We start from the raw sequence: 23894 nt of genomic DNA on the forward strand, positions 1-23894 counted from the left end.
AGTTTGATTTTAATTTACTACATCTATTATTTTATTATAGTAAGTTGGGATTGAGGTTGCTGTAACAATACATATAGGAGACATAAGTAAAAGATCGTTTTCTTCACACATTTCTTTCGTCCGCTTTAATTAAGTTAAGATGACTGTAACTTTTCGGGTTGTTACAACGACTTCCATAATGTTCTGCCAGTGGCCAATGTTTCACCGAATCACTTTGTAAAGCATGCCTCGTATATAACTTATATATAATGAATATAAACATCATTTTTCTTATGACAAACGGATTATAAATAAATTAACACAACATGATAAGATGAAATTAACACAAAATATTTCAATACCATTCATCAAGTTATATTTAACAAAATCGATTGAGATAATCCACAACAAAAAAGACAACTAAAAATAATCCAGAATCCACATGATAAAGGCTAAATTAAGATTATGTCCAAGTTTTGAAATTTAGGTAATCAAACCTCGTTTCATTTGAAAATTTTGAATTAAACAAGATGAAAAAAATGTTAGTATTTTCTAATTTTCAACAAGCAGTGTATTTATTCGGATAATTCATTCCCCTACTGTGAAATATCAGACAGTACACGACCTCTGATTTGAAATGGATATTTGGTGACTGAAACAATTATACACAACCTGTTAATGATCAAATTGGAATAGCTTGGTTTGTGGTAATTAATAAACACAACCAGTAAAAACTTTGGAAATGTATTATTTGAGATGATCAATATACACAACAAGTTCCATTTCAAATTGGAAGTGCACATTTCGTGATGACTAGTATACATATACCGTTAAATATGAAATTGGAAGTGCATAACTTGTGATGACCAATATACATTCACAGTACTGTTAACAAATCAATTGGAAATGCATATTTTGTGTTGACCAGTATACACACACTGTTTAATATTAAATTGAAATGCATATTTTGTGTTGATCAGTATACCTACAATATATAAGGAAGGTGGGTGACAGAAACGTTTCAGTTTTCAAATACTCCATGTCACGTGACAACTTGTATGCAGAATGCATCCTCTTATATATTTCTATGTATTCACATTTTCCTGTGTCTATACAATTAAAGGTAAGTGGAGATTTATATTAAAAAGAAAATATCTATCCCTTAAAAAATAATGTCAGTCTTTTCTGCTGTTTGAATGCAATAAAACGTTTTCAAGGAATTGAAATGCGTGCTAGGCACCGACCTTTCTTCTCTTATACATTATCATAGTTAAGTAGCATGCCGTTTTTGAAAATAATTTTAAAATTTTAAGACAAAAGCGCGGGAAAACTATTTTGTTTCTGTATAACATTTAAAATATAATATAATCAGAAGAACACACATGCAGTGGTTGGTAACTTTCTTTATAAATATCTAACGGAGTGATTTTTAACAGAGAATAATATACCTTGATTTGTTTTTAATTTAAAGCCAACCTTTTACTTCAAATGATGTTTTCCTATTGCCTATTATGACAGTTGTTATCCATTCGTTTGATGTTTTTGATCTTTTGATTTTGCCATTCGATTAGGGACTTATCGTTTTGAATTTTCCTCTAAGTTCAATATTGTTGTGATTTTACTTTTTGCATACTCAGAAAAGCTACATTTTTATACATTTTCATATAAATCTTGTTCAAGAAGAATACTGTTAAAAGGAATCCACCACATTTATTTTTTTATTTTTCATGTGTGAGTTTTTGATATAAAAAAAACTTCACAGCATATAGCCTTAATTGATGCTTATTTATTATATATTTTTTTCATGAACAAAACGCTGAGGTGTTGAAAAACATTTTAACCTATATTTATAAAGTTGGTTGTCTGTTATGCTTCACCCATTAAACATATTTTGTTTATCTGTTTTATTACTGCTTTTTACGCTTATGCTCATGACTCTGCTCTGGCTGTGGGATAAAATAATCAAATCAAGGTAATACAATTCATATTTATATAATATTTGTGTCTATCAATTATAAAAAAAAAAACAATTATCATCATAATACATTTATTTGCTCATCATTGGCCCTTTTATTTGAACAAAACATATCTTATCTTATTATCTATAAGAATGCAGGGTTAATCCACCATTCGGTACACAAGAAAATGCCTGTACCAAGTCAAGAATATGACAGTTGCTATCCATTTGTTTGATGTGTTTGAGCTTTTAATTTTGCCATTTGATTACGGACTTTCCGTTTTGAATTTACCCATGAGTTCTGCATTTTTGTGATTTTACATTTTTGATCAACCTGGTAATATGAATTTTAACATATAAATTGTATTGTACATTGTTGTGAACATGCCTTAATATCCTTCTGGTTTAAATACATGTGAAACGAGTGCATGCATATATTACAAACTTAGTCTTCAATGCACAATTTTATCATAGTTATACGCATCCATTTTGTATAATAGTCAAAAAAATGTTTCACTCGGTCAGTGTCGAGAAAATATGGCAGCTAGTTAATGGTCGTGTTTTGGAGCCTAAGTTTATTCCTTTGTCGTAACATGCATGCAATGGTACTTGCTCATATATATATCCACTAAAATGTATAAGAAATGTATTAAAACTGTTTTACCTTTATGAACCGTTCAAATGTGCTACGATGGATTTTCATTAAAAAAAAATAAAAAATAAAACAATAAACTAATAGAATTTGTTACTATCTAACAGTTAGATAAAAATCAGTGCTCAATCTACTATTGCATGATCTATAATCTCTTGATATAACTTATCAGCCATTTATATAAGAGTGGGACGATAGGACTCACACGTAAAGCAGGATCTGCTAACCCTTCCGGAGCACATGAGACCAAACCCCAATTTTTAGTGGGATTCGTGTTTCTCAGTCTATAGTTTTCTATTTGTGTTTTGTATCATTTTGACTGTTTCGTTGTTTGGCATCACATTGTCATCTTATTTTCGACTATAAATGAGTTTGAATATCGCGGCCTCTTATTAAAACGTGTTAAAAAATTGATATATAAAATATTGTTTCATATTTTTATATGCACAGCAACAATACGGAAGCTATAAACAAGATATATTCCGTGCTAATTTGTTCCTTGTTTGGTCAATACAATTATCTGTATTATGTGTGGGTCAGGGACATCATATTTTGTGTAATGATCTATATAATAAAGCATTGAAATGAGATGTGACATGATTACGTAACTAAGTTTTAAAAATAAAGACAGACCAATTATTGCTACTTATATTTCTTTCGGTTGATAACTTTTGTTTTGTTTTGCGCAGTTCAGATAAAAACAAAAATTTGATTTCAACAGGTAATCATCAATAATCAGTAATAATATAGAACATCGTGACAAAACTTATGGAGTACTTTATTAACTATAACGCTGTATTGTACCAATGTGTTATAATTATGTTACCATTTTGTATGTATAATTGCAAAGAGGTCATAATGCTAAATGCTTTCTATTTCCTAAAATTCCCGGCGTGTGGTCACGATTTTCTAAAACGCGTCAGTCCTATTTAATTTAATGTTTGTTTAGTCTAGTGATCTTGATTTTGAGAGGGTGGGGTATGACACAACTTTTAAAAAAGAAGATGTGGTATGATTGCCAATGAGACAACTGTCTACAAGAGACCAAAATGACACAGACATTAACAACTATAGGTCACCGTAAGGCCTTCAACAATGAGCAAAGCCCATACCGCATTGTCAGCTCTAAATGTCTAGTTTAATTCCATCTCCTATTCATACGTCTGACCCTCCTAGAACCTGCCAAAATGTTTTAGGTATAAGTAGAATGACAGCTCAGTAGTCAGCACTTCGAATTCGGTGTGGACGTGAATGTAAATTATATGGTCATTGTGATAAATTTTCTTTTTAGAATAGAACGAATTATTTAGAATACTAAGGATTTTCTTATTCCAGGCAAAGACAACCGTATTCGTATTCGGCATAATATTTTGGAATTTTGTGTCCTCAATGCCCTCCAACTTTATACTTGTTTGGCTTTTTAAATATTTTGATCTGAGCGTCACTGATGAGTCATATGTAGACGAAACGCGCGTCTGGCGTATCAAATTATAAGCCTGGTACATTTGATAACTTATTAGTTTATGATTAATTTATTTACAATCAATTATGAAATCTTTTTATTTTCTTGCGTACCAATTTTTGTTATCTGATGGAAAATGTATTTTCATGGATATTTAATTTCAAAGTCTGCATACAACCTAAGTATATTCTTCGTTGAGTGTTTAATTCGTGGTTCTACGTTACCAACGCATTCAACAAAAATTGGTAACCAACAAATCATAGTAATAGTTTAGTTCCATCTCAAATTCATATTCCTACCATCTTAGACAGTTTGTCGTCTTTTGCCTTAATGTTTTAGTTATTAAGAAAGTGGCATAGGTTTGTTTATGATTACTTTATTACTACTTTGGAATCATTCATTTTCCTTGGTTCCAATATTTTTGATTGATTGATATCAAAAGTATTATGTAGATATTTGATTTCATGTTTTTGCGAAAGTCTGCATACAACCTATACAACATTTGTTCAACGTGTTATTCAAAGTTCACCTAAACCCAAGAAAACCGCGAAAATTGGTATCCCACAAATGAAAATGTATCTAAATTGTAGACACTGCAAGGTTTTGACATATTATGCAGACTGCAATTTTCCCTGTAGCTACCTGTTATCAGGTTTTTGTATCGTTTCGTTTCTGTCTAATTGACGCGAACCTGGTTTTAGACATACAAAATCCAGACAAGTATTTGAGAAAAGCAAATGAATTGCACTTAAATTACTATTCTTCATCTCAGAGTATAAAAAAGCAGATTACAATTTAAATTCATGAAGGCCCTCTGAACACAGGTTCGGGCTCATATCAAATACTACAATGTAATGCGCAAGTATATATGATTCATTTACACTTGAGTTGTCTACTATTGAAACAGATTGTTTCTGTGGAAAGTGCAATTAAAGAGCACATGAGATCAATCCAGGTTTTCGTGCTGCTCATTCTTTAATTTTTCTCTGTTGTGTTTTGTGTACTTTTGTGTCTTCTTATCTCTTTTAGTTTTGTTAGCATAGAATTGTGTTTATTTTCTAATTATGCGTGTTTGAATATCATTTTGGTTTCTTATCTTTTATGACAGGCACAGTGTTGAACATGATTTATTAAGATCTGAAATCCCCCCCTTTTTTATAATTATAAATTAACTGTTAACAAAACTTTGAATTTTGGATAAACTAAGGCTTTTCTACCTCAGGAACATATTACATTAGCTGTATTTGGCAAAACTTTTAGGAATTTTTGGTCCTTAAATCTCTTCAAATCGTACTTTATTTGGCCCTTTATAACAATTTTGATTCGAGCGTCACTGGTGAGTCTTTTGTAGACGATTCTCGAGTCTGGCGTAAATATCAAATTTTATTTCTGGTATCTATGATGAGTTTATTTTATTATATCAACCATCAAATTAACCAAACATAGATATAACATACAATTAAAACCAGAACAGACTTTAGAATAATACATTTAGGAAATGACTCTTGCAAGTCTTTTGACATGGCCTTTAAAACATTCTAATTCAATTGTTTCGTTTGGTGCAAAAACATACTAATTTGCTATCAATTTAAGATTATTGCGCTTTAAATTTGACATTGTATTTGAAGAATCATGATGCGTATATTGTGATTATATTCCTAATTGTTATGTTATATAATGCACACACATTTTAAAATTCTACGATCACCGATTTTTACGCTACTAAATTACAGTTTAAATAGTTCATTTTCAGAGGATCTGAATAGTCTTCACAGTAAAAAATAAAATATCCACTTTTTGTTAGTAAATAAGCCTAATAAAATTGTTGTCATTCGTAACGTCGTATTATTCAGCTACCGTTACCGTCAAATCAAGACGACAAAATATCGTCATAAACGTTGTTTAAACAAAGCAGTAACCTTTCATCGTCATATGGGGTACCCCATTCCTATCCTCGTTTTTGAAAATGATTTAATCTATGAGTATTTCAACAAAATGGTCTAAGGTTACTTAATTGACTCGTCGAAAAAGAAAGATTTTTGACATTACATACATTAGCCATGAACAAGTTAAAACTTATGAAATTCAAATTTCAAATGAAAAAGAAAAATTGAAATTAAATTGTCAGTGCACACGTTTAGATGACGACTATACATACAACGAATGTTTTATTTGATGCGACTGTCAAAAAAGTAAGAGGTTTAGCGCTATAAAATCAGGTTCAATCCACCATTTTCTAGTTTGAAAATGCCTGTACCAAGTCAGGAATATGACAGTTGTTGTCCATTCGTTTGATGTGTTTTATCCGTTGATTTTGCCGTTTGGTTAGGGACTTTCCGTTTTGAATTTTCCTTGGAGTTCAGTATTTTTGTGATTTTACTTTTTGGATACATTTGTGGTTAACGAGTATACATACAATAGATATTTTGGATATAAAAAGACGACGAATGACGAGTGAGTGTCAGTATTCTAATATCCCAAGCATAACTCATGTGTAATACAGAATGCATCATCGAGTACCTGATTGTCGTAATAATATCATTTATTTGTATTCACAAACACAAAGGTAAGTTGGAAATTATTTAAGATGAAGGAATGTATCTCCTTAATACAATTCCTTGCCCAGCTTAGGCTATGCCTTATTTTTGTCCTTTTTGGTTTACAGCTCTTCATGTTTTAATAAGATTTGGATTTCAAATATTTTGGCCTCAAACATCACTGACGAGACATTCAATGGTACCGTTTATGTAATCAATATATGTTAGTTGATATAGGTTTTATGAAACAGAAAGTAGAGATAATTTAAAAAACAACAAAAACAAACCACAACAAATAATTAGGTAAACCCCATTTTTTTTTTTTAGAGATTTCCTTTTATTATTAAATTCAATCTCGCACTCATTTAGAAAATGAAAAAAAGCCCGTTGCTCTGTGCTGATGAATGCATTCAATATTATTTATTTTTAAATTTTGGGGTATAATCTTCATAAATTGGAAGAAATTTACAAAGCAATATGATCATTGTAAAATATATCATGGTAAAAGTATCTGTCCCTATGGAACCTGTAATGACTGCCATATTTGTTGTTCATATAAATTTCAGTTTAAGATTAATTTCTTGTCATTTATTTCCTCTCATTATATAACTATATAGTAAGAGTTTTGATCATCATCGAAGGCCGCACGGTAACTTATAATTCTTAACTCTGATGAAAAAATCTGATCGTATTATGAACTGTGATGATGCCCAAGTTTTATTAACCCAGAAATCGCATCTTATGTTAAAATATAGGAAAATATAATTCTGTAAAGATATAATCTTTACTGATTGTATAAATAACTTAAACAAGTTTTTAAAAATTTATAGCATTATATCTAAAGTTTTCTTATCTAAATATTTATTTTACATTATAGCATATATATTTTTTTTGAAAAGGATGAAAGTATGTCATATGTCTTAAACTTATGAATATAATGTGGTTTTATAGATTTTTTATATTGTATATGATGATGGTATTGTATCGTGACACTATAATTAACCATTTACTTTGTTACTTACTAGTAACAAAATGGTACTGCATTTATTTATGTGTCTGTTTATGTGGTTCATAAGTGTTTCTTATTTCTCTTTTTTGATACAGATCAGACCGTTAGTTTTCCCGTTTTAATGGTTTTACACCAGTAATATTTCGGGCCCTTTATTGTTTGCCCGGTCGTCTGTTTGTTATTTTCTTTTTTAGGCCATAGCTTTGTCAGTAATTAGTTTGCATGTTCCTCTGGTATCGTTCGCCCCTATTTCATAACATACTTTTCTTATATGATCTGTTGATAAATGTAGAAGTTGTTTTAGGTATTAAGGTTCAAACTCCCTCAGTCAAAATTGACCCTAATTGGATTTAACTAGTCATTGTAGGTACCTTTTGGTTATTCAGCTCTTCTTATAGTCAGGTTTTGCTACACAATTATTTCTCAGGTTTCTTCTTATAGTCAGGTTTTGCTACACAATTATTTCTCAGGTTTCTTCTTATAGTCAGGTTTTGCTACACAATTATTTCTCAGGTTTCTTCTTATAGTCAGGTTTTGCTACACAATTATTCCTCAGGTTTCAAAATATTTGATTTGATGACGTAGGTATATCAAGAATAGCGTTTGGACACTCCAATTTAAAAAAAACTGTAACTTTTTCATATTTGTTTCATTTACACCGATGTCTTACTGTAGCAAACTATTGGACCTTTGAGAAGTTGTAATAAACATCGACTTATAACTGTGGCCTGTTATAGGACCTTTGAAAAGTTGTAAAAAACATCGACTTATAACTGTGGCCTGTTATAGGACCTTTGAGAAGTTGTAATAAACATCGACTTATAACTGTGGCCTGTTATAGGACGTTTGAGAAGTTGTAATAAACATCGACTTATAACTGTGGCCTGTTAAAGGACCTTTGAGAAGTTGTAATAAACATCGACTTATAACTGTGGCCTGTTATAGGACGTTTGAGATTTTTGATAAATACAGGCTACAATAGCATACAGCAGTTTGATTTATTCCATGAAATTGTTTAAAAAACTATGACGTATAAATGTTGCGTATTATTGGACTTTTGAAGTGTTTTATACATAAAATTGTGAATGGAAATGGGGAATGTGCCAAAGAGACAACAACCCGACCATAGAAAAAAAAACAACAGCAGGTCACCAACAGGTCTTCAATGTAGCGAGAAATTCCCGCACCCGAAGGCGTCCGTCAGCTGTCCCCTTAACAAATATATACTAGTTCAGTGATAATGAACGCCATACTAATTTCCAAATTGTACACAAGAAACTAAAATTAAAATAATACAAGACTAACAAAGGCCAGAGGCTCCTGACTTGGGACCGGCGCAAAAATGCGGCGGGGTTAAACATGTTTGTGAGATCTCAACCTTCCCCCTATACCTCTAGCCAATGTTGAAAAGTAAACGCATAACAATACGCACATTAATATTCAGTTCAAGAGAAGTCCGAGTCTGATGTCAGAAGATGTAATCAAAGAAAAAAACAAAATGACAATAATACATAAATAACAACAGACTACTAGCAGTTAACTGACATGCCAGCTCCGGACTTCAATTAAACTGACTGAAAGATTATGATGTCATCATATGAACATCAGGCACAATCCTAAAGGGGTTTAGTATCATACCATCATAACATATATGAGAAGAACATAACCCGTGTCATGCCAACAACTGGTTTTTGAATAAATGTCTTTAGTTCCGATGCAAAGACCCTATAAGTGAATCAATATTAACGCCAAAATATGCAATCTTTAATGACCTGACAACAGTATCGTAACTATATCCCTTCTTAAGAAGTCTATTCAAAGGTTTTGTTAGTTTTTGAGGTGAATACTGACACCTTTGTGCTTTATAAAGAATATTTCCATAAAAAATTGGATGTGAAATACCTGAACGTATAAGAAGTCTGCATGTTGAGCTATATTTACGAACGATGTCCTTATACCGATGATAAAATTTAGTAAATGTTTTGACTAGTTTGTGATATCGAAAACCCTGGTGTAATAATTTTTCAGTAATACATAAATTTCTCTCGTTAAAATCTAAAACATTGTTACATACACGAGCGAATCGTACAAGTTGAGATATATAAACACCGTAAGATGGTGACAAGGGAACGTCACCATCTAGAAATGGATAATTAACGATAGGAAATAAAAAATCATTTCTTTTATCATTAATTTTAGTATTCAGCTTTCCGTTAGTGATATAGATATCAAGATCGAGGAAAGGGCAGTGGTCATTGTTAGTATTAGCTTTATTTAAAGTAAGTTCAACAGGATAAATTTCTTAAATATACATACTGAAGTCGTCATTATTGAGAGCCAAAATATCATCCAAATATCTAAAAGTATTATTAAATTTGTTTATCAGATGTTGTTTTGATGGGTCATAGCTTATTTTTGTCATAAATTGTAACTCAAAGCAATACAAAAACAGGTTCGCAATAAGTGGTGCACAGTGAGTCCCCATTGAAATTCCGATCATCTGACGATATACGGAAGCCCAAAAGCGAACAAAAATGTTATCTAGTAAAAATTCAAGGGTATATATAGTATAAAAGCATGTCCAATTGACATAGTTTTTTTGTTTATTGCTACTAAAAAATGACCTAAAAGAGTTTGAAAATATATATTCACATTCTGACTTTTTAAATGCCCATTTAATAAGTTGTGTGAATGTTTTCTTAATGAGAATGTGAGGCAATGTGGTATACAGGGTAGAAAAATCAAAACTTTGAACGGATTCAAAATCACCAATATAAGCAACGAGTTCTTGACACTCCAAAAGTAATTAATTGCACTATTTTCGAAGGCCTTATTTGAACAATTTATTATCAGGTTTTTAATTGTACCAAGTGTGCTGGTAAGAAGAATAGACAATTTAGTAGTGGAACTATACACATCGACGTTTACATTACTGAATACTTATGCAACGTTTCCTGTTTGATATAGTAAATCAAATTAGAAATACCATAATAGAAATGTAAGGTATCGACCTTCAATAAACAATTGACTGTTTAACTGATTTAGTGATTAAGATTTTAACACAATGTTGACAGCTGTACCCCTATTTTCACATTTTTACCTATTATATCTGACATCTGTTGGTTTTGTTAACACATCTTTGACAATACATTGGAATTTTATGCAAATGTCATACAAGTGTAAGGTTAACCTAGCTATTTAACCAGGTTTAATCCACCATTTTTTGCATAAAAAAATGCATGTGCCAAGTCGTGAATATGACAGTTGTTTTCCATTTGTCTGATGTGCTTTAGCTTTTGATTTTGCCATTTACTAAAGACCTTTCCATTTAGACTTTTCCTCGGAGTTATATATCACTTTTTACTGATTTACTCAGATCTCATTGTGTAACATTGGTGCAAGGTACAAACACAAAACTGGCTGTGATTGGCCAATAATAATAGATTTGGGTCTAATCAAATTTTAATCACAACGTATGTAAATACCAGGATCTTCTGCGGTACTTTAAATAATTGATAAAAGGGGGTTGTATTTCATGTTAAAAGATTTCTAATGATGATTATCAAACAATAAGAACATGTAGGTATGACATTTTGGGGTGAGATTAAAAACCCCAAATGTTTGTATATCCGGCTGTATAGAGGCTAGTTGTTTTTTTGGTTTGTTTGATTATTATTTATTTTGAATTTTCAAATATTTTGGCCTCAAACATCACTGACGAGTCATTGCATGTCGAAATGCGCATCTGATGCTGGAAAATGGTTCCGTTTATGTTATTAATATATGTAAAGTTGATTTATATTTTATGAAACAGAAAGTAGAGATAATTTAAAAAGGTAAACCCTTTTTTTTAGAGATTTTCTTTTATTATTGAATTTAATCCTGCATTCATTTAGAAATGACAAAAGCTCGTTGTCCTGTGCTGATGAGTGCATTCAATATTATTTATTTTTATTTAAACTGTGGGTTATAATCTTCATACAGTGGAAGAAATTTACAAAAATCATTGTAAGAGTTTTGATCATCGTTGAAAGCCGTACGGTAACTTATAATTCTTAACTCTGTTGAAAAGTCTAATCTTAATATGAACTGTGATAGTGCCTAAGTTTTATTAACCCAGACATCGCATCTTATGTTAAAGTAAAGACAATATAATTCTGTAAAGATATTATCTTTATTGATTGTATAAATAACTTAAACAAGTTTTTTAAAATTATAGTATTATATGTAAAGTTTTCTTATCTAAATATTTATTTTACATTATAGCATATATCTTTATTTTGAAAAAAGATGAAAGTATCTCATATGTCTTAAAGTCATGGATATAATATGGTTTTAAAGATTTTTTATATTGTATATGATGATGGTATTGTATCGTGACACTATAATTAACTAGTTACTTTGTTACTTACTAGTAACAACATGGTACTGCATTTATTTATGTGTCTGTTTATGTGGTTCATAAGTGTTTCTTATTTCTCCTTTTTTGATACAGATCAGACCGTTGGTTTTCCCGTTTGAATTGTTTTACACCAGTAATTTTTCGAGCCCTTTATTGTTTGTCCGGTCGTCTGTTTGTTATTTTCTTTTTTAAGCCATAGCTTTGTCAGTAATGAGTTTGCATGTTCCTCTGGTATCTTTTGCCCCTCTTTAATAACATACTTTTCTTATATGATCTGTTGATAAATGTAGAATTTGTTTAAGGTATTTAGGTTCAAACTCCCTCTGGCTCAATAGACAATAATTGGATTTAAATAGTCATTGTAGGTCCCTTTTGGTTATTCAGCTATTCTTATAGTCAGGTTTTGCTACACAATTATTTCTCAGGTTTCAAAATCTTTGATTTGATGACGAAGGTATAATATCAAGAATAGCGTTTGGACACTCCAATCTAAAACAAAATGTAATTTTTTCATATTTTGTTCATTTACACCGACGTCTTACTGTAGCAAAATATTGGACCTTTGAGAAGTTGTAATAATCATCGACTTATAACTGTGGCCTGTTATAGGACTTTTGAGATGTTTCATAAATACAGGCTACAAAAATATACCACTTTTTGAATAATTCCATGAAATATATTTTAAAAACATGACGTATAAATGTTGCGTATTATTGGACTTTTGAGGTGTCATACATATCGTCGTTTACCTTACTTTTAAGATGTTTCTTGAATATCCTTAGAAATGTAAAGTACCGACCTTCAATAAATGATGCACTGCTTTACTGCTTTAGTGATTGAGATTTTAACAAAATGGTTGACAGCTGTACCCCCCTTTTTTTTACCTATCATAGATGTTTGTTTTGTTCACACATCTTTTCCAATAAAATTGAATTTTATGCAACTGTCATACAAGTGTGAGGTAAACCTAGCTATAAAACCAGTTGCCATTTGCTAAGAGACTTTCAATTTAGACTTTTCCTCAGAGTTATATATTACTTTTAACTGATTTACTCAGTTCATATGGGGTAACATTGGTTCAAGGTACAAGCACAAAACTGGCTGTGATTGGTCAATGATAATCGATTTTGATTTAATCAAATTTTAATCACAACGTATGTTAATACCAGGATCTTCTGCAGTACTTTAAACAATTGATAAAAGGGGGTTGTATTTCATGTTAAAAGATTTCTAATGATGATTAGCAAACAATAAGAACATGTAGGTATAACATTTCGTGGTGAGATTAAAAAAAAACAAATATTTGTAAATCAAATAAAATATCATGCAATCAAAAGAATGAGGAACAGTAATTTTATTTTGTTATTAATATTTGCGTAAGGTCAATAATTTATATCAGTTAGTTGTTCCGTGTTCGTGATGTAAATCTGGGTTAAACACTTAGAGATTATAACACTACTGTTGTTGAGTATCTAGAACTTAAACGTTTGCAGTTTCCCCCAAAAAAAATATGACGGTAGTACAGCTAATACATTTACAAGAATTAGTTTTGATACAACATAGATAATTTGATTACAATAGTCAGAAAGTCTTATACAAACAGAATCAATACATTAAATTCTTTCTGTATTCCTAGAAAGAAACGCTAAATGTAGTCGGCAGATCAGGGGAGGATGAATGTGCTTTCTTAATTTTAGTTATATAATACATTATTTTCCAGAGTCCGCATCCGGGTGTATTGCAGGCCCATTTTTTTTTTAGAAAATCACAGACAGAACACAACGAACCCAACCAAACTATAATAATTAGTGCTATATTAACTAGTTTAAACTATTGTTTGTGAAACTATTGTTAATAACTCGATTATGAGGCACATTTGGAATTACACAAAATTCAAAAATAATTTGTCGTTTGCACCTGGTAGTAGTGTAAAGAGGAAAAGTCAAATCGCTAAATCAAAAGTTCAAACACATCAAACGAATGGATAACAACTGTCATATTCCTGACTTGGTACAGGCATTTTCTTATGTAGAGAATGGTGGATTGAACCTGGTTTTATAGCTAGCTAAACCTCTCACTTGTATGACAGTCGCATCCAACTCCCTTAAATTGTCACCGATGCGTGATCAAAAATATGTTTGACATTATGTCTAAGTATAACTGGAGATATACAGTAAAATAGTTTTGTGATATATAGTTTTCAATGTAGGAGATGAAAAAATTACTTTTTTTAATATATAATTGGAAATTTCAAAGTTTCATTTGACAAAGAGTCTTATTCCTAGAAAAATCATTTAGGAGCTCTTTGTACGTTTTAAACAACATATAATGTTTTTCTTAACTTTTGAGTTCGTTCATTTTACCATAAAAGAGAAACAACACAAAAATGATGAACTCCACGGAAGTTCCAAAATAGAATGGTAAAATCAAAAGATCAAACACATAAAACACACCAAGGGAATGGACACAACTGTACTATTCCTGGCTTCTTGTTTATGTAATTTTGGATTACACATGACTATGGATCTTGCTAAATCTCTCTTTTTATGACAGTCGCATACAATTCTATTACATATACAACACTGTGTGAGGAAAACAAACATACATAACAGATTACCAATTAAGAGTTTATATTACAATAGATTTTTGAACGATTGTTTTTTTTAACACAATGTTGTAAATGTAATATAATTGTATGCGACTGTCATAAAAGAGGGAACTTTAGCAAGCTACAAAAACCAGGTTTAATCTAAGACAGTTGTTTTTAAATTGCTCCCATTTAGTGATAAGGTCGATTCTGTCAATTTTGTGAAGTCTTCTTTTTGAAATTACCTTGGAGTTCGGTATTTTTGTTAAACATTTTTTTGAAATTGTCCTTTTTGTATTGGTTTGCATTGTCAATTCGTGACAATATGTTTAAAATATATACGCGGCAGTAATAAACATACTATAAATCTATTTATTTATAACATACATGTATCACATGATACTTGAAAGTCTTATAATTGTTTACATGTCAGACTTCAAGAAATTGAAAAATGGGAAAAACCTACAATTTGATACCCTTATTTACATCTAATGCTTCGTAATATCAATAACATGAATAAATAAATGCAATGTTATTTTCGCGACCGTATCAGAGATCGTATCAGACACCATTGTAAAAGGTTTTTACCCCACACCAGGATTCTAGGAACGTGTTCGATAATTGTTGAACAATCTTTCCTACTTTTTTAATTTTCGTGAGGTGTAGATTCGATAAGATAATTGAGATTATGTTTTAGTTGTTACCTATTATCCAGAGCGGGTATTTATGTCGCATACTATAGTATAAATATATGAATACCTTTAATTTTCAACTCATTGAATTTTTGTAGCTAAATTATTGTAGTTAACCCTGCTATTTGAAAACATTATAGAATGTCCTTCAACATTATATCAGTGTATAGTGTCACATTGCTAACATGACTTTATTAATAACCTTATATAGTATTATATATAATAAATTCTATAAAGTCAATCTTTTCTTTTGAAGATACCTTCAATATCGTAAATCCTCCACACATTCAATTTGTTTTTGCATGCATAAGTGCAAATGTTAAAATATTAATGTACACTAGAAATAACTAGAACTTCAGATGTCTACCTATAGTAAAAACATAAAATAACAGTTTATATGGAAAAATACAATCATTTACTTTTATCAAAAGAAATATTATATTATTTAAGTAGTGCTTTTATGTGAAAAAAATACATTGCCATGTACGTATTATTAAATTTCAATTCAACCTTTGGAATGTGAACTTTAGCTTCCCCTCTGATATACAGTTCATCCCCATTTTCACTGCCTGAGTTTACAATGATTATCCAGATTTCAACCAACGTCTAAGTTGCGGCACCATACCGGCGTTTTTTTTTTTAAAATTGAAGCATATCTAGCTAGTATTGCATGATAAAGAAAATTGTTGTACATTGTTTTGCTCAGTGTCGACGCGTTGGCGACCTATATATTACAGACCTATATATTATGCAAAATACAGAACTTACTGTTTTATACACGTCAGGAAAATATCCGAATTTTGTTCGACTCAGTAGTCTTCTTAGTCCAATGGTGAAATGGGTAGAACTTGTTTATATATTCTATATGTATGTCCAAGTTTCACCCGATACATATTTATGTATATCTTACAGCTATGTGCTAAGGACTAGTTATGCATTACATCTTTTCTTTATAATTACATCGTTGCACGATACAGAATTTTCCTATATATTCCGACCCAAATGTTTTGACACGAGATGTTATACGAATGTAAAACTATTGCTATATAAAACAATTGTTATAAATGAGGTTTAGCACTATAAAACCAAGCTACATCCACAATTTTCTACGGTATCAAGTCAGGAATATGACAGTGGTTGCCCATCCGCTTGATATGCTTTGTTATTTGATTGTGCCATCATTTGATTAGGGACTTTCCGTTTTGACTTTTCCGCGGAGTTCAGTATTTTTGTGATTTGACTTTTATCTCTACCTAGAAGTGTTTATTATTTCAGCTCAGTGCCCGAGTGTTGCCCGATACAGAACTTTCGATGGTTATTGTAACAACTTAGTACATCCAACCTGGGGCCAGGCAGGAACTATACAGAGAAGATTTCAGGACAGAAATGGCCACCCAATGGTAGATTATGAGGACGGTAAATAGTTCACAATATTAATCAAAAATAATGTTTGAAAGGTAGGAAATATTGTATCATTCAGAAACAAAGTAGTACTTAAACAATTCAACGACACTAATTTACGCCTTCATCTGATTCAATTAAACTTAATGTCATGTAAGAATCTTATCGCTTTAGTGATTTATATTTTAGGTTTTGACCAACAATGAGATGGAATTTTAAACAGACTATCCAGTCCTCGAATCTCAGTAATGCGTATGATTGACCTGATGATTAAGTTAATCATCTGACTCATCTGACTCAATTGTGCTTTTGGTAGATGCGAGGAAAAGTAATTTGTGTGTTTTGAATTTCAGGTGTTTTCCTTATATGTGAAGCAATATCAAATGGAAAACTCTTGCATACATTTTTGTATTTTTATTTTAGGCGTTGATCTACCAAGAGGTGGAATGCCAAGTAGATTGCCAAGCCCAAGACTGGTCAGTAATACCATCAGTAAAGAATCGGATGGACCTGCTGACCAATCCGATAGTACAAGATCTGGACAAACAATGGCGTTTGGTCAGTTAATGGCTCATGATTTTATCAAAACCAAAGTTATTTCTGGTAAGTACTTTATGTTTGTGTAACCTTTTATGATATGCTCGCCATTCAATGTTTGATGTGAAAAAGTAAGAATACAATTAAATGCAATCAATAGCTAATTTTAAGTGAGATCAATCATTTACAACCGTTGATATTTTAAAAAAAAATGATTGAGACATTACACAAAGATTGAAAAAAAACCCAACAAATCAAACCAAATATTTTCTCTTTTGAATTATCACAAAATGTGCAAAAACTATATTGAAATCTTTTCTAAATAAATGCAGTATGTTTTAACGATGAATTAACGATGTTATATGTATATCAACAACTCATAATTATTATTATTTTTTGCGCAACAGAAGATGAATTTTATATCGATCTAAAATGTCAGTAAGGAACCCTTTAAATGTTTTTAAACTTGCCGACATTTATCCTAGATTTGTGCCTTCCAACTGTTTTTTTCCCAGGCACAACTGACCAGTCTTATGTTATACGAACGAAACGCGCATCAAGCGTTTCAATGTATATTCCTAATAACTTTGATGATTTCTATATTTATAGTCGCAAATATCCTTTTTTTTCGAAAACTTACTTAGACAGGTAAAACGCAAAGTCAAGCCTGCAAGTAAAAACAAAACACAATACAATTATATCTTACAATATCCCTAGTTCCTTTATGAAACCAAACAGATATACGACTTCTCTCCCTTCCATTTTTTCAAAATTTAGTTAGAAAATGTACAGTCAAACAATCTTACACTAGTGCGACAAGTTCAAAAAAGATTGTTGGGTGGTCATAAAAATATTCAAATAAAAGTATAAGCTGCTTTTATGCAACCTGTTATGTATCCTGTGTCATGTAGTACTAAGAGCAAAGAGTGATAGGAAGTCAGAATATTGAATAAGTGATATGTCTACAGACTATCACCTTAGTAGCTTACACGTTATAAATCCTTTTTGTTCACCAAGTACAAATAAAAAAGCTATATTCATATCACATTAAACAGCTGTTAATCAATAAATCTATTTGCAGGTTTTGATTGTTGTGATGCAAGTAATTCAAACTACAACGAGTAAGTACTGTGATTCATTTCTAAGCTAAAAAAAGACTCTGCTTGTACAAAACAAAGAGGTGGTATGATTACAAATGAGACAACTCTCCACAAGAAAGCAAATGACACAGAAATTAACAACCATATGTCCCCGTACAGTCTTCAAAAATAAGCAAAGACCATACCGAATATGCAGCTTTTGAATATCTCGAAATGACAATTGTAAATCAATTCAATTGCAAAAACAAATGGCCTAAATTATGTACATAGTATTGAATGAAAATTACATTTGTTACACAGCAACAAAAGACAACCACTGAATAACAAGCTTGCTTACTTGTGATACACAATGTCAGGCTTTTCGTAAATTGTTTTATTTTAAATAAGGCTAATAGTTTTCTCAATTGAACAATTTCATAATTTTCATGTTAGTGCCTTTAATGGCCGACTAAAAAGTGTAAAGTTTCTCATTATTGAAGGCCATACAGTTGCCTATACTTGCTTATATTCACTTTATTTGAACTATAAATTATAGTTTTTTTAAAAAGCAATCATATCATATCTCCTTATTTTTCACATTTAAAGAACACATCAATCATCTGCGGACACACGTACATCCAAACGTGTTACAGAATTTATCATGATACATATGTTTCTCATTATCTTCTTCAATTTAATAAAGATAAATAGTTAAACGACTTATTATAAATAATTTGGTGTTGTTTGGAATAAAAACATGGGCATGAAGATCAGTCATAAAACACAACAGAAAGGTTTTTCTTTCACATTAATCCCGTTCAAACACATTTTGCCTAACATACTATAATTTTTTTGTAAATGGAGAATTATAAACTACATGATTACTTTGTACTAGATAGATATAAGAAAATGTGGTATGAGTGTCAATGAGACAACTCTCATTCAAGTCCTAATTTGAAAAAAGTAAACCACTATAGGTCAAAGTACGGCCTTCAACACGGAGCCTTGACTCACACCTAACAGCAAGCTTTAAAGGGTCCCAAACATTACAAGTGGAAAACCATTCAAACGTGAAATCAACGATCTAAATTATATAAAACATTTATGAACCACATCAACACACACCAACCACTAAACAGCAGATTCTAGATAGATTTATATTGATAACTGAATCTTTGTAGCACTGGAGTATGTTTTAACTTTGAAATTCCAACCAACGATACTCGATTTACGCCCGGATGCAAGAATTTTATAAGAGCACCAAAGGCAACATCCGGTTCAAATCTACCAGGTAACATAGTCAAAAGTAAAACGATATTGTTTTTCTGTTTTCTGTTGTTTGCATTTCAGTTTTTTGTCTTATAATGTTGTCCGTTTTTCTTCAACTTCTAACATCATTTTCTTAGTATAGACTTGAAAGAATGGGAAAAATCTTGATGATTCATGCTGCAGAAAATCAAAATCAGCATTAAGATTTGGAATCATGTGATTTATTATTGAAATGAGTTTCTAAGGATAAAGTCGAGAACACGTTTTGACCTTTTATTGTTTTAAAATAGAAAACATTGGACGCTGTAATTTTCTTTCTCGCTCTTAGTTAAGCTTATACCAAGAGGATATTGTATTTCTTGATTGGACAATATAAATTCTATGAGGACTAGTATATATTTGTTTAGGGGCCAGCTGAAGGACGCCTCCGGGTGCGGGAATTTCTCGCTACATTGAAGACCTGTTGGTGACCTTCTGCTGTTGTTGTTTTTTTTTGTTGTTTTTTTTCTATGGTCGGGTTGTTGTCTCTTTGGCACATTCCCCATTTCCATTCTCAATTTTATCATTTGTATCCAACATCAATCTAGAATTAGCGATTGTCCCATAGAAACATACTTGCATAATCTTTATTGATAGAATGATGTTGACAATTTAAAAAAAAAAAAAAAACCATGGCAATACTGGCAGATCATTGATAGTTTGTGTTTAAATAATTCATTGTTTTAGTCTTGAAAAATCAAGATACTTTATAGATACAAGAAGCTGTAATCTATAAGTCGACAATAAAGTGACAATGCCATGGCTAAAAAATATAATAAAAACAATTTCACTTACATGCCAATTTGTTGAAATTGATAAGCTTTTGTGTTATACATGTAGTGATTAAGATTATAACACAATGTTGACTGATGTGTTCCCCGATTATTGATTTTTTTTACCTATTATGTGTATTTGTTGTGCTCATACACTGTTGCCAATATAATCGAAAACGTTTGTTCGATTTTTGTCGAAACAGCGAGACATAGCGATCTTACATTCCGTCGTCGGCGTCGTCGTCGTTGTCGTCGCCGGTGGCGTTCACGAATATTCACTCTGTTGTTTAAGTGTTTGAAATTTAAATAACAGCTTGTTTATGATCATTAGAAAATAAACTTTCTGCCAATTAATATTACATTTGTAAAAATATATTTCCTGTTTTCTGTACGTACTTATATATTGACTCAGTTTTTCTTCAAGTTAATATTACATACAGTCTGCAATTAAAGTTTTTAAAACATTTATTAGATTAATAAAGTAGGCGATACACCGAGTTCCGCGGTACCCTTCTGAATTATCTTCATTTGGTTATTGTACCAAGACACGAATACAACAATTGTCTTCTATTTGTTAGATATATTTGAGCCAGTAATTTTTAGACTTTTCGGTTTGAACTTTCCTTGGAGTTTTTTGTTATTTTACTTATTACAAAAAAGTATACAACGTTTTTTATTCCTCTGAATGCAATTAGTGTTAACCTAAAGTCAATTGTGAGAAAGATATACTTATAATTACAACAATAACTTTAAAATCAAAAACTAAAATACAGAAAGAATTTACATAGATGCAAACAATATGCTTTTCAACTTCGTACTTTATTTGGCCTTTTTATCTTTTTTTTATTCGAGCGTCACTGATGAGTCTTTTATAGACGAAACGCGCATCTGGTGTAAATATAAAATTTCAATCCTGGTATCTGTGATGACTTTATCTACAACCACTGGGTCGATGTCACTGCTGGTAGAGTTTTAAATTCCCAAAGGTATCACCAGGCCAGTAGTCAGCACTTTTTTGTTTACATGAATTATCGTTGACATGGTCATAATTATAAATTAACTGTTTACAAAACGTTGATTTTATAAAATATTAGGCTTTATCTACCTCAGGAATAAATTACCTTATAGTCGCCGTCACGTAAAATTGGCACCATGATTGCTGTCGAATGTTTTGTTAAATATCAGCTGCATTCACTCGAGATGATGTTTTTTTCATAAGCGGAAGAAAAATCATTTCCAAATATCTACCTTTTATTGTGTTTGCACTTGTTAGTTTAAAATTTTCAACCCCAAAAATTATACCAATTTTACGTGACGGTGACTATAGCTGTGTTAAGCAAAATGTTTTGGAACTTTTGGTTCTTAATGCTCTTCAACGTCTTACTTCATTTTGCCTTTTTAACTATTTTATTCCAGAGTTACTGATGAGTCTTTTGTAGATGAAACGCGTGTCTTGGGCAAATAAAACATTTCAATCCTGGTATCTTATGATGAGTGTATTTATACCATTTCAAATGTATTTGTATCCTTATTTCAGCATACAGAGAAAACTTAAACATGATCAGTTCATTTATTGATGCTGGGTTTCTATATGGGAGTTCGGATACAGAAGTAGAAGCTTTACGTGAAAATGGCACATGTAAGTCTCTGGGAACATAGAGTTTCAATATTAAACCTAGTACACATGACATTTTATGATGTAAACGAACAAGGCAAAATATTATGTTGTTACATTTTTTGTGACCACTATTATCGATAGTATCATCAGCAATGTAGTTAGCAGTATTGTATTGACTTAAATCATCACGGAAACTTTCTTGCATCTTTATAAAGAATAAGTATATGTACCGGTGTATCCATCCATGACAAAAAAGTGGATAAAATTGAGAATGGAAATGGGGAATGTGTCAAAGAGACAACGACCCGACCATAGAACAGACAACAGCAGAATGTCACCAATATGTCCTCAATGCAGCCAGAAATTCCCGCACCCGGAGGCGTCCTTCAGCTGGCCCCTAAATAAATATATATTCTAGTTCAGTGATAATGAAAGCCATACTAAACTCCAAATTATTCACAAGAAACTAAAATTTAAAATAATACATGACTAAATAAAGGCAACAGTAGAATACTCAAAATTCATAAATCGATAGAGAAAAAACAAATCCGGGTTACAAACTAAAACTGAGGGAAACGTATCAAATATAAGAGAACTACGACAAAACAGAGACACAACACCGAAACGTAACAGACACAGAAACGAACTGTAATGTAACAATGGCCATTTTCCTGACTTAGTACAGGGCATTTTATGAAAAAAGATGGGTTGAACCTGGTTTTGTGGCACGCCAAACCTCCCGCATTAATGGCAGTGTTAATTATAACATTAAAAAGACAATGGCCAGAGGCTCCTGACTTGGGATAGGCGCAAAAATACGGCGCGGTTAAACATGCTTATGAGTTCAGAAATGTACAGAAAAAGCACACACAAATCTTGCAACTTTGTCATGGATTTGATTTGATCCGAGTACCAATGATAAGTCGTATAAAGACTTAACAGTAGTCTTGCTTATCAAATTATAAGCCTGATATCTTTGGTAAGATGTTACAATCACCTAGTTGACTTTCCGTGTTGATACTTCCTTGGAATTCAGTATACATTGTATTAGTTATTTTACTTTTTTCTAGAGACTGTTTGTTATGAAGGAAAAATGGTGCTATATTTACGTCTAAACAAGCATAGTCATATGAAATGTCGAACACTCTCTCATTGGTACGATACACCAAGATGTTTTAAAGGAGAGTGTCCAATAAGACCCCTTTTTGGCCACAAAATATAGCAGTTTTACAAAATGTATTGAAAAGTAGAATGCTTCTGCTACATAAATATTGTTTGTTTTTGCCAATACAATGTACATATCGGGTACTAGCATCTTTAAACCTGCTAAATTACTGAAATCTTTTTTGCATTTTAGTTAAATTTAAGACGGTTTTCGTCTTAAATTAAAGTGGCCGCCTTTGTGTTCATTCTTAATATTGAAATGTAAGTTGTATTTGATGATAATACATAAAAGAGGGACGAAAGATACCAAAGGGACAGTCAAACTCGTAAATCTAAAACAAACTGACAACGCCATGGCTAAAAATGAAAAAGACACACAGAAAAACAATAGTACACATGACACAACATAGAAAACTAAAGAATAAACAACACGAACCCCACCATAACTTATATCAACTTTGAGGCGAAACACGGATGCGGCCACTTTAATTTTTGACAAAAAACATCTGAAAAGTGACATATTTTGACATATTTGATAGATTTTTTATATTTAAGCTTGAATCGGAGCGTGTTAATGACTTATTCAGTTATAGTGTTTAACATTAACTAATTGAATCAACTGAAATAGACATTTAAGTGTTTAAAAAGTGTCAAAAATCTGTCGTCAGATGAACCTGAAATTTGAGGCCAAAATCGACCCTTATCGGACCTTCTCCTTTGTAGCATCACATTCAAAT

General features: G+C 31.4%; 1 protein-coding gene across 2 annotated transcripts in view; it reads left to right on the forward strand.

The window, feature by feature from the left end:
• The first annotated feature begins 977 nt into the window (after nt 1-977).
• LOC139503707 (peroxidase-like protein) overlaps nt 978-23894 on the forward strand; it is a 29740-nt gene continuing 6823 nt past the window's right edge. The window contains exons 1-6 of one of the 2 annotated variants that reach the window (XM_071293557.1): nt 978-1102; nt 16553-16693; nt 17102-17281; nt 18297-18336; nt 19476-19585; nt 21913-22014. In XM_071293557.1, the coding sequence (XP_071149658.1) occupies nt 1045-1102; nt 16553-16693; nt 17102-17281; nt 18297-18336; nt 19476-19585; nt 21913-22014 (631 nt within the window). In that variant the 5' untranslated portion in view covers nt 978-1044. Of the gene's footprint in view, nt 1103-6408; nt 6617-16552; nt 16694-17101; nt 17282-18296; nt 18337-19475; nt 19586-21912; nt 22015-23894 lie in introns of those variants that run through there. The other variant, XM_071293556.1, reaches the window with a different exon arrangement.

Source organism: Mytilus edulis, chromosome 14 (genome assembly GCF_963676685.1).
Source record: "Mytilus edulis chromosome 14, xbMytEdul2.2, whole genome shotgun sequence".
In the NCBI taxonomy this organism is placed as follows: domain Eukaryota; kingdom Metazoa; phylum Mollusca; class Bivalvia; order Mytilida; family Mytilidae; genus Mytilus; species Mytilus edulis.